Source organism: Manduca sexta, chromosome 5 (genome assembly GCF_014839805.1).
Source record: "Manduca sexta isolate Smith_Timp_Sample1 chromosome 5, JHU_Msex_v1.0, whole genome shotgun sequence".
Taxonomy (NCBI): Eukaryota; Metazoa; Arthropoda; class Insecta; order Lepidoptera; family Sphingidae; genus Manduca; species Manduca sexta.
Window position 1 is genome coordinate 6,186,232 of NC_051119.1, and position 12,340 is coordinate 6,198,571.

General features: G+C 52.2%; 1 protein-coding gene across 1 annotated transcript; it reads left to right on the forward strand.

Moving 5' to 3' along the window:
• Positions 1 to 9,463: 9,463 nt before the first annotated feature.
• LOC119190743 lies at positions 9,464 to 11,737 on the forward strand. The gene is made up of 3 exons (XM_037443370.1): positions 9,464 to 10,249; positions 10,482 to 11,000; positions 11,096 to 11,737. The coding sequence occupies exons 1-3, from the start codon at positions 9,464 to 9,466 to the stop codon at positions 11,735 to 11,737; spliced, it is 1,947 nt and encodes a 648-aa protein (XP_037299267.1).
• The last annotated feature ends 603 nt before the right edge of the window (positions 11,738 to 12,340 follow it).

Consider the following 12,340-nt stretch of genomic DNA (forward strand, 5'->3'; position numbering starts at 1 on the left):
GATCCTCCAACGCGCACGCGAATTTGAACTTTATGCAGCGGTAATAAATTACAAATTGACTCTACGTATTAGTTAGAAAACGTTTGTATGGGAAATAGAAAAATGCTGTTTTGAGGATTTTCCCGGCAATTATTCGAATTTTTCTCACCTTTTAAATCTTCCCTAGACCTCCACGAATAATTCAAGACCAAGATAAGATAAATCCGTTCAGCCGTTCTCGAGTTTTAGCGAGACTAACGAACAGCAATTGATTTTTATATATATAGATTAATAAAACAAATTTTGGTGTACAATCTAGATTAAATACCCTAGCATGTTTTGATTGTATTCTGGGTGTATCTTAAGTAAATAATAATAGTCAAAAGATCGATATTCTCGTAAAGAATTACATTGAATAGTAAAATTATCCACTACAAAATATTTGTATTGAAAAATCGTCCCCTGTAAAAGCGCGTCGCCATTGCAATTTGGGATTCAATCAGCTTTTTCTCGGTCGTGTCTCCGTCGCAAAATAAATTTATCCGTTTTTTATTAATGCCATTCCATTATTTTGCAGTTATTGTTAGTTAACATAAAACTCGTCTGTGTCATTTAATTGATTAGAATTTTTACGAAATTGCTTTTCAGATGTTGATTATTAAATAGAGTATCAAAGGAATTTTAAACGAAGACTGGCGATATTATTTTAAGACAAATTTATTAGTCTCTCTAGAATTCTTTATTGCGTTCTATATTTAAAAATAATGAGCAATATGGCGGTATTAAAGACGATATACATGACTGACTCGGTGGCGTAGTTGTATTACGGTAGGACTGTAGTGCTGAGGTCTGACGTTCGATTCCCAAGTCAGGCGAGGTTACGTTCGATTTTTTTACGCAGTATTAGCCCAGAGTCTAGAATTTATACCCGATAATGCGATAGGTTAGCCTCCTATCACATCATGAGACGGAATGTAGACGGTAGAAAGTGGGTGCACCAGATGCGCCTCTGCCTACCCTTTTGGGAATAAAAGGCGTGAGTGTCATAATATCCCAAAGCATAAAGGCCCCGTAACAATGTACTAAGCGTTGTGATGTTTATTTATCCTTCTCTATTATGTAATGGTGTGTTCTAATTCCAGGAAATGTTTGAATACAACTCATTTTATTTCCGATAAAATAAATTGAATTCGTTGGTAGCCGAAGCTTCCCTTCAAATAAAAATAGTTGCTGCGGACGCAGAATGTGTTTATAGCCTGGTCCTAGTAGACAGTAAACCTGTAGCAAAACCATGTAGCAGTGAACAAAACATAATTTAAGTAAAATCAGAAGTATCTATCAGAAGTATATGCCCTTGTAATTTGAACCTGCGGACATTCGTCTCGGCAGTCCGTTCAACACCCAACTAGGCTATCGCTCTACTGTGATTATTTCAATCGATTTCAAAAAGTAGGGTCTCCCCCGGGACGTGCCAATTAGGTTGGAACCAAGTACCGTGACTTTGTGTGACCGCCTTTAACTAAACTCTTGGGCATGCGAGATTTCTCAATGAATAATTGTTATTGATTAATCAATTTAAATGATTATTCTTTGTCAATTATTGCAACTCTGAAGGAAAATATCTATTAACGTAGATTTTGCACAAGAATTTTTAATGACTATTTGAAGTATTTCCACTCGGACTAAGACAGCGTTGTAGATTAAGGCTTCTTTTCAGTGGTAGAAAGTACCCGTATGCAGTAGATTAGTAGGTATTTAATACAAGACCCCGCATTGGAGTGGGACAGGTGATGTAGAAAAGAGATGGAAAGATTCTGTTGTTAATTATACCCGTTTGTGTATGTGTGCCTTAGATCCAAATCTGTTAAGTTTATGCGTTTACTATCAAACATCCAAAAATCTTCACAAACTTTCGCATTTATACAATAGGTGTAACTCGCGATTTTACTGCGAAAGACCTTAAAACATTGTATGAAGCCTGTGCGATCTATTTAAAAAATCCCATTATTTCCCATAGGAGCAAATTACGTAATTACTACTGTAAGTTGATGTGCTAATCCAGGACATGATCTATCAATACGTCAATTTTCATTCAAACCTGTGCATTTGTTACTGTATTTAGTTCTAAAAAAACGTGTGTATGTGTAGGTACTTAATGTTAGCGACACGACGACTTCGCGGCCGCCGTGACACTGAGGCCCGTCGACGACGCTGCCTAAGGAGCGACGTTACGGGACGGCGGACGCAGCGGGACTGAAGCCCGCGCGCCGCACGCTCAGCGAGCGACCCGTCAACGCAGCATCCAGAGGAGCAACGTCGCGGGACGGCGGTCGCCGCGCGACTGAGGCGCGCACTGCACGCGCTCGACGAGGGACCCGGCGCCGGCGCATCGTGGAACGACGCCCCGCCCACCAGAACCCTACGGCCAATCAGAGCGACGGACGCGCCAACGAAGGAAAAACGGCGGGCCAATGGCCGAAAAGTGCGTAGGAGGCACACCCGTGCGTTATAGTGCCTCCTAAACTAGTATATAAGTCGGGCGATTGTATGCGTAGTTTGTCGTCATACCGTTCTGAGCACCCGACTCGAGCGGTCCCTTTGGCTTTTTCCGAGTACCTGCTCGGTAAAGCCATTGTCCCGTTTCCGAGTACCTGCTCGGAACGACCGCAGCGACCTCGCTGCACGCCACGGACAAAGGAAACAATAGGGCATTGTCCCTGTTGTTACCTGCGTCCATTGTTTGGGTCCGGCCGCGTCCTTCTCAGGACAGGGTCAAACCCGTTTCTGTATCGTTTCTCGACAATTTTGCCCCTTCAGGGTTAGCTCGGTGGTAAACCTAACGGTGATAACAAGCCGAGCTAGCGGTGACCCGGCCCGCGCTGCGCCCCCCTCAGGGCTAAAGCGAAGCCGGACGGGTGCGGACAAGGAAGCTGTGGAGACACACCACAGTTTCCCCCGCATATCTCCTTCCCAACCCTACCTTTCCTTTACACTCCATCCCGTGTGACGGTTGAGCGTGCGGGCCCCTAAAAAGGTCCAATATCGTTTACGTCGCACGGATTGTTAGGAACCCTTTCGCACATTAAGATTGGCAAAGGGATACAAGCTTAGGGCACACCTAATTTTAAGTACATCCCCCCTCGCCTACACCCGGCGGGGAGGGTCACTCACGCACACAACCCCGGGCACACCCACCCGGGGACGTTTGTTCGTTTCACGTAAAATCACGCGTTCGCTCTCTGTGCGATAGCCGCCTGGTTTCTTGTGGGTTCTTTCCCAGGCGGAACGCACCCGGGTCCCGAACCCACTCGCGGCCCTTTCACTATTCTTTTTTAAGTGCCCCTAGGCCCGGATTCGCCCACAATGGCTGAATCTAGGCCTATGGACACTGACGAGCCGGCGGCGGATGTCAACAAGGCTAAACACGCCATGTTGACAACTCTCGCCGAATACATTAGGAGCGACCCTATGTTCTGCTCCCTGGTCCACTCCCTAGTGGTTGCCAACGCCCCCCGTGCGGTGCCTGACTCGCCGGAGTCACCCGCTTCACCCGCGTCACCCGCGACCTCTACCGACTCATCTGAGTCATCCTCTTCCTCCGACTCGTCGGAGTCGGCCGTGTCCTCGGACGGACCTAGTCCGCCCGGGAGCCCGGCCGGCGCCGTCGATCCCGACCTCGCCATGGATTCCGATCCAGGCGCACCCGTCTTATCCGATGTCCCCGTCGCTTGCGCGTCCAAGCGACCTGTTTCTCCTGCCCCTAGCGAATCGCGGTCTGGGGCCGCGTCGTCGGACCTCGACGACGACGGCTTCACGACCGTGAGGAACGGGCGCAGGAAGAAGCAGCGTGGCTCAGACGCTCCTGCGTCCCAAGCGCCTTCCGCGCCGTCCGCGCCTTCTGCGCAAAAACAAAAACCCGCGGCTTCCCAGCCCGCGCCCGCTAGCTCGACGGATTCGTCGCCACCGACCCAACCTAAGGGGCCTAAAAAGCCACCGAAGGTTAATCTTCAGCTTCCTGAAGGGGCCTCCCTTCAGTCCTTTTTTGATGCCCTCACCCGTGGGGGCATTAAAATCCCGCCCAACGCCTGGAACAGTGGCCAAAAACTGCTGTCCCTCCAGCCCGGGTCAATTAGCGATCACCGCGAGTTGACCAAATTTCTAGATAGCAAACGCTATCATTATTACACCTTTGCGCTCCCGGACGAGCGCCGCTATAGTACGTCATCCGTGGCATACCCCTCCAAATGTCGGCCGCCGAGGTCCAACAAGGCCTCCAGGCCAAGGGCATCGCAGCCCTAGAGGTGCACCGGATGCACCGTAAATCGCGTTTGTCACGACGTGGCATACAGTACGAGATGGTCCTCGCCATCTTGGCTACCCCCGCGGACGTAAAAGCTCTTTACGAGCTTCGCGACATCTCGGGCCTTGGCGGCTTCACCGTCGAGACCCCACATAAGACTAGCGAGGTTGCGCAGTGTCACAACTGCCAGAAGTATGGCCACAACTCGCGTGGCTGTCGCCTCCCCGCCAGGTGCGTCAAGTGCCTCGGCGAGCACGGCACGTCAGAGTGCCCGCGTCCGAAAGATAGGTCCCAGTGCACGGAGCCGCCTTCGTGCACCAACTGCCGGCAATCTGGCCATCCGGCCAATTACCGGGGGGTGCCCACAGGCACCCAAATACAAGTCCAATTATAGGACCAATCAGGCCCCTAAGGCCAAGGCCCCTCAGGCCGAAAAATTCGTTTTGGCCCCAGCCCCGACACGTAACCCGTGGTTTCCCGCCACGGTACGTGCCGACTCGCGTCCCCAGGCCCAGGGCGGTGGTTCTCCCGGAGGATCTCCCGCCACCCCGGCCACAACACCAGCAGCGGCGGCCACTGTTCCCGCTCCCGTCCCAACGCCCTCGACCTCCAAGGCTACCTCTTCCAAGGTAGTCAAGTCGAAGGCTCCCGCACCATCCAAACCCCAGGTGGCGGCGACTCCGTCGTCTAGCGGCGCGGCTTCTTCATTCTCTCTGGTTTCCCCAGAGATTATCGAACTCCACGCGCTGATCCACGACTGCTCGTCCAAAATGAAGGCACTGGGTCGCTCTGACTCAGTCCTTTTCGCCCAAATTTATAACGCGCAACAGTGCATATTCCAGCTCACTATGGAATCCATTTTCTCTCCGTAATGGCTTCTCCAAACGGAAATAACCCATCGCGACTCAAGCCTCGCTCCCTCAGAGTGGGCTTTTTCAACCTTAATGGTATACGCGGCCAACGAGCCGAACTCTCAGACTTTGCTCGCGATCATAAATTGGACGTCTTCCTCCTCCAGGAAACGTTCCTCAAACCCTCCCAACGCAGTCCCAAACTCCCCAATTTCAATCTCGTGCGAAACGATCGCACCGATGGCCCTAAAGGTGGCACTCTCATTTACTACAAAAGGTCCCTGCATTGCATACCTCTCGACCCCCCCGAAAGCCTGAGCAGCATTGAGGCTTCAGTGTGCAGGCTTTCTATGACAGGACACCCGCCGATCACTCTGATCTCGGCCTATCTCTCACCTAGTAAGGAGCTTCACTCCAACGAACTAATAACCCTACTCAGTATGGGGGAGTCCGTCCTTCTGGCGGGCGACCTTAACGCCAAGAACACTCTTTGGAACTGCAACTCTACCAACGGTAGGGGTGCGGTACTCGAGAGCTGTCTTGACGAAATTGACATGAGCATTCTGGTTCCTTCTGAACCCACGCACTATAGCTTCGTAGACGATAGTTACAGACCAGATATTTTAGATATAGCACTCGTAAGGAACGTATGTCTCAACGTGCGTTCCCTGCGAGTGTTACACGAGTTAGATTCAGACCACAGACCTGTGATCCTAGATCTAGGCCCCCATAACGGTCCCTCAGACACAGGTCCTAACGACAGGGGTGAAAGTGTCGACGAATTGGCGGCTCTTGAGCACCAAACTCGCCGATACTTCATCTAATGCTCTCTCTTCTATTCCGCCCAACATCGTGACTCGCGAGGAAACGACCGGCGCGATTCGCTCCTTCACCAACCATCTACACCACGTCTTGAGCGAAAGCTCCGAGAGGGTGCCCGAGACCGGCAACGGTCAAGGGCATCTTCCCGATGACGTGAGATGGGTGCTGAGGAGGCGAAACGCAGCACTAAAGGCCTGCGTGTCTGACCCTCCCCGGATCGACGGCGTCTCGCGCGTTACCTCCAACGTGAGGCCAGACGTCGCGTAAAGGACGCCGTCGATTCGAGGTGGGAGCAGCACTTGTCGGAAATCCAACCGACCCACATGGCCTTTTGGAAGCTGGTCCGCTCTTTCAAGAGAAAGGATGTGGCCTCTTTTCCCCCTGTCGAAAGTAGGAACGCGATCCCTTCGCCGCCTATTCCGCGACCATTTCAAACAATCGACCCGGACGTCGACGCGCCCCCCGACCCCCTCGCGCCGGTGACGATCGAAGAAGTCGTCACTCTGATCAAGGCACTAAATAGGCGAAAAGCCCCCGGGGCTGACGGTATCCCCACTAGGTTACTGAAAATGCTACCGGGGCATCTGGTCAAGATTCTTGCTGACATCCTCAATGCAGCATTCCAGAACTGCTACTTTCCTGAGGCCTGGAAAGAAGCAGTCGTGATAGGAATTCACAAGCCGGGTAAACCCGCGTCAGAACCGGCCTCTTATAGGCCCATTAGCCTACTTAGCACGATAGGGAAACTTTATGAGCGGATCGTCCTCGACCGTCTCAAAATAGTAGCTCACTCCCACAATCTGCTCCCTCCAGAGCAGTTTGGTTTTCGAAATAGGCACAGTTGCGTGCATCAGATACTCCGCATCACGGAGCATGTCTATTCCAGATTTAAGTTAGGATTCTATACCGGTGCTCTCTTCTTCGATATTGAGAAAGCATTCGACAAAGTGTGGCACAACGGCTTGTTGTACAAGCTGTACACTCTCAACGTGCCCACACAGCTCGTGCACATCATACGAGAGTTTTTGTCGAATCGCGGTTTCAAATATCGTGTCGAGGGCACCCTCTCCTCTCGTCATACCATCTCGGCCGGAGTCCCGCAAGGCTCCGCGCTATCACCTTTTCTATTCTCGTTATATACTAGCGATATTCCTAAATACAAAGACGCCCATCTGGCGCTCTTCGCGGACGACACGGCGATCTACGCTTCACGTAGAGAACCGGAACATGTGGTGCGCATTTTGCAGGCCGCCGCCGACCAGCTCGGCGAGTGGTTTCGCAAATGGCGCATCACTGTCAACCCCTCCAAAAAGCCAAGCTATCCTATTCCATAGGAAGCTTCAGAAAGAAGCGCCTAACGCTTCAGTTAGATTGTCTGGCCAAATCATCCCTTGGACCCATAAGGTCAAATATCTAGGTGTGATCCTTGATCAGAGGTTGACCTTCGCCCCACACGTAAATGCGGTACGCGCGCGAGCCGCATTCGCGATGGGCCAGCTCCACTGGCTCTTAAACAGAAAAGTAAGATGTCTATCCGCAACAAGATTAGGATCTTTACTACGTGCGTTAGACCGATCATGACGTACGCGTCCCCGTATTCGCGCATATACCGCCTGCTCGACTTCAGCGTCTGCAGGTGTTACAAAACAAATTCCTCAGACGTGCACTCGATGCCCCGTGGTACGTTCGCAATCGCAACCTCCACGTGGACACCGATATGCCGACCATCAGGCACTTTATGCACATGGCCAGCAGACGCTATTTCGATAAGGCGGTCAATCACCCGAATCCGTTAATCCGACTAAATTCTAAATACACTCCATTTGACCGCGCCAAATGGAGAAGACCGCGTTCAGTCTTATCAGATCCAGAGGACGATATAACTCTGGCAATACGTAGAAAGCACGAGCTGCTTAAAAGCTCAAACACTCAACACGACCGCTGCTCCGTCCTCGCCGTCGAGGACCTCGCCGCGTCCCCCGTCCTCCCGACCCTTCTGATAATTCCGGCCCGGGCGCCGATGTAAACATGTTAGACGGTTAGGTCGTTTTTCGCTCCTTTCGCGTTTCCATAATCGCTGATGTCCCCAAAACATCTTCTCTCAGTGGCCGTCCTGAGCCGAGGTCGTGACCCTTTAGAGGGTCGCCCTCAGCATGGTCACTTAAGGGCTCGCAGTGCCTAAAGCACGCACCCGCAAGACCGGTGTGTTTGTATAAGCCGGCCCTTGCCAGGCTAACAAACGTAAGACAGGATCAAAAAAAAAAAAAAAAAAATGCGTAGTTTGTAGTTCGAGGCAGAATAAGAAAATTGGTACGAGATAAGCAGATTCGAAAATAAACCAGTGAACAAATCCGTGGAAGTTTTAATACAGTCCCCAACATTTCCTGGTCCTTCGAGTGCCGGATTTGTTTGTGGTTGACTCGCGTTCGCGAATAGTAGGAAGGCAAACAGAACGTGCCTAGCGTACGCGTGTTACCGTCGCGAATCTTTGTGCACAGCGATATTGTGCGCAGCGCGAATCTCGTGCCCGGGGCACTGAGCGAAAGTGCAGTGATTGTGCATAACGTGACTGGAGTGAGTGAGCTCTGTGAAGTGTAGTGTGAGCCTAGTTTGTCTTTATCGCACGCTCTGCGATACGGTTACGTCAACACCGCTGTCTACCGAACGCGATGGTGGTGACGAGAAGCCAGGGCGACGCAGCCGACGTAGAGGAACAGAGGCGATCCCGTGAACGGCAAGAGTCTGACCGCCGTCGGGAGGAAAGACAAATAAGTCTAGAGAGACTAAAGCGCATATCACAAGAGCCGCCTGCCTCACCTCAGACCGAGCAAGCCACGTCAGTGGGAATAATGTGTACGCCTTCGACGTCTACGGCGCGCATTATGTCGGAAACGGTGACAAAGGTGACGGCAAAGGATCAGCCACGTGTAAGATCGCCCGCACAGTCCGTTCGATCTACCGCCAGCGTAACAACAAGGTTGCGTTTGGCCGAACTGGAGGCTGCAGAAAAGATGGCAGCTATCAAGAGAAAAGAGCTCGAATTGGAGGCCGAGCTTGTAAAGAAGAAACTCGCTTTGGACGTGTCCGCCATTCAAGACGACGCAGAAAGCGTGCAAGGCGAACAACCCGAAGTAGATGTCAATGAATGGCTAAGGAAGAATCCACTTAGCTCTCGAGGAGAGACCGGTGAGTCAAGGGAGGAGCCGAGAACGCTGCGCTTCGACCTACCACGAGCGAGATCACCGACGCCTCCGAGAGCCCCGAGCGACATGGAGAAATTGGCAGTCGCACTCGAAAGAATGGCGAGACCTCGGGTGAGACAAGTAGATTTACCAACATTTTCCGGCGCAGTGAACGAGTGGCTTCCTTTTAAAGCCGCCATGCAAGACACTACGAAATTGTACAACGTGTCTGCCGCTGAGAACATTCAGCGACTAAGAAGCGCGCTGAAAGGAGAGGCGCGTGATGTCGTGGCCGCACTTTGCATACGGCCACAGACCCGAGCACTATTATGAAGACATTGGAACAGTGCTTCGGACGGCCAGAAGTGATTATTGATCGTGCCTTGGACGAGTTAAGAAAGACGTCCAAGCCCGGCTCAACGGCGACGGAACTCAACAACTTCGCGATCAAGATTCAAAATGTTATATGTGTGTTGCGGAGTATGGATCGCCGTGAGTACCTCTATAATCCACTTTTGACTCGTGAAGTGTTAGAAAAGTTGAGCCCGCACATACGATCACGATGGTGTGATTACGCCTATGAAAATGAAGGAACGGCTGACCCAGAGATCGTATTGTCTCGCTTCCTTATGCGAGAAGCGGACAGAGCGTTGAAATATACGTACGCTCCGTCTGCGGGAACGAGCAGCGCGGCGAAAAGAGAACTCAGACCGGCCATCGCGATCAAGAGAAAGGCGAGCAACGTATACACACTTGAACAAGAAGATAAACAAGAGTGTCCGGCATGCAGCGAGGCGCATGTGTTAACGCAGTGCCCTAAGTACAAAGCACTTAGCGTCGAACAGCGATGGAACCTGATCAAAGAAAAGAAGCTGTGTTTTAAGTGTGCGAACAGTACTCATCGGCGCATAACATGCAAAGCCAAGCTGTGCGGTGTGGAACAAAAGTGTCGTCGTCCGCATCACTCATCGCTGCATCAAGCGGAAAAGAAACCGGAAAACACAGAGGTACGTGACAAGGAACAAGTATTGTCAGTGACGCCGAAAACGAACGTCGGCGCACGCACCGTGCTTCTGAACATGTGCCCGGTCGTAGTCGCCGGTCCACGGGGGGAGGTGAGAACGCACGCCTCCTCGACGAAGGTGCCACGGTGACATTGATGGATGAAGATCTCGCCGAGAAGATAGGTGCAGACGGCCCTACACAAGCACTGCACCTAAGCGGCGTTAACATGGCTCAAAAGGAAAAGCCAGCAAGTTGGTGACGGTGCGAATTAGAGGTGTGACAGAAGACGAGCCACACTCAATACGAGCAAGAACAATAAAGCACCTGAAACTGCACCAACAGACCATTCCGGCAGTGCTTATGAAGTTGAAGCATTTAAGGGACCTGCCGGAAGAATTGTGCTATGAACGAGCGCGCCCAGGCATCTTATTGGGCGCGGATCATTGGGAGCACATTGTGTCGCGAGAACTGCGAGTTGGCGGCCGCAACGAACCGGCTGCATCAAGGACGCTACTCGGCTGGGTGCACGGTACGTTACCACGTAGCGTCATAACAAAGAAAGAAAACGTGCTTCATATATACGAGCGGGAGCACGACGGACTGCATAACCTCGTGGAAGATCACTTCAAAATAGCGCTCGGCGTCACACCAGAACCAAGAGTGAGTGACGCAGATCGACGAGCCATCGCCACATTGAAGACGTCTATAAGGAAGATAGACTGCGGGTACGAAGTCGGCTTGCCGTGGCGACAAGACAACACCGCCATGCCGCCGAGCTACAACGCGGCACTTCGACGCCTGCGACAAATCGAGCACAAGATGGACGCCTCGCCTGAATTTGCCCGCGAATATACTGCACAGGTGAATAACCTTATAGAAAAGGATACGCAGTGAGGTGCGACGGGTCAGAATCATCGAGCCCCGTCTGTTGGTACCTCCCTCACTTCGCGGTGCAGAACCCGAACAAGCCTGGCAAGCAGAGGTTGGTGTTCGACGCAGCGGCGACAAGTCACGGGGTGAGTCTGAACGACCACTTACTGGAAGGCCCTGACATGTTGATGTCTCTCGGAATAATGTTTCGGTTCCGGGAGAGCGCTGTAGCAGTCACAGCGGACATACAAGAAATGTTCCTGCGAATCAAGATCCGTGCCGAAGATCAGTCAGCGCAGCAATTTCTGTGGCGCGGTAACGACCGAACCAACCCGCCGCAGCGATTTAAGATGACCAGCATGATCTTCGGTGCAGCGAGTTCACCATTCATGGCGCACTTCGTAAGGAATCACAACGCCAACGTGCATGCGCAGCTGTATCCCAGAGCAGCGGAGGCCATCACCAAATATCACTATATGGACGACTTGGTGGCCAGCTACGATACACCCGGAGAAGCGCACGAAGCCATAGAGGAAATGAAGACGGTGCACGCGGCGGCGGGATTCACTCTGCGCGGTTGGAACTCGAACGACGAGAGTGTGCTTCGCGACGTGCCCCAGAGTTGCGCTCGAATCAGCCCACGCAACTGGGGAGAACATCAACACAGCAAGATATTGGGACTGCGGTGGGACCCGAGCGAGACGAGCTGGGATTCAACACAGCAATGAGCCGAGTCCCGAAAGAAGTAAAACGCGCACGCCCACCAAGAGAGAAGCCCTCAGTACAGTCATGTCGATCTACGATCCACTGGGACTTCTCAGCGTGTACACCATTCGCGCCAAGATCATCCTTCAGAACTTATGGCGCTTAAAGATGTCGTGGACGAACGGGTGCCAGAGGAAGACGCAGTGTTCGCGACGTGGTTGTCGCAACTGTCGGCGATCGGCCAGTTGCGCATTCCCCGACATTATGGACCGACGAGCCACGAGCGACGCATCGAGCTCCACGTTATGTGCGACGCCAGCGAGCAGGCCTACGCAGCGGTGGCGTATTGGCGGATGGTCGGCCAAGAGAACGTTACACCTCTTTGGTGGCCGCCAAGGCGAAGGTGGCACCGCGACGGACGCAAACGATACCCCGCCTCGAGCTGCAAGCGGCGGTAATCGGGCGCGCCTCGCTGACGCAGTGAAGAAGGAGCATCGCATCGTGGCGGAGAGAACTATATATATTGACTGACTCCACAACAGTCATCCACTGGATCCGGAACGACGAGCGATTACACACCCTTCGTCGCGCATCGCCCGTGGAGATCGCCGAGCTCACCGACAAAG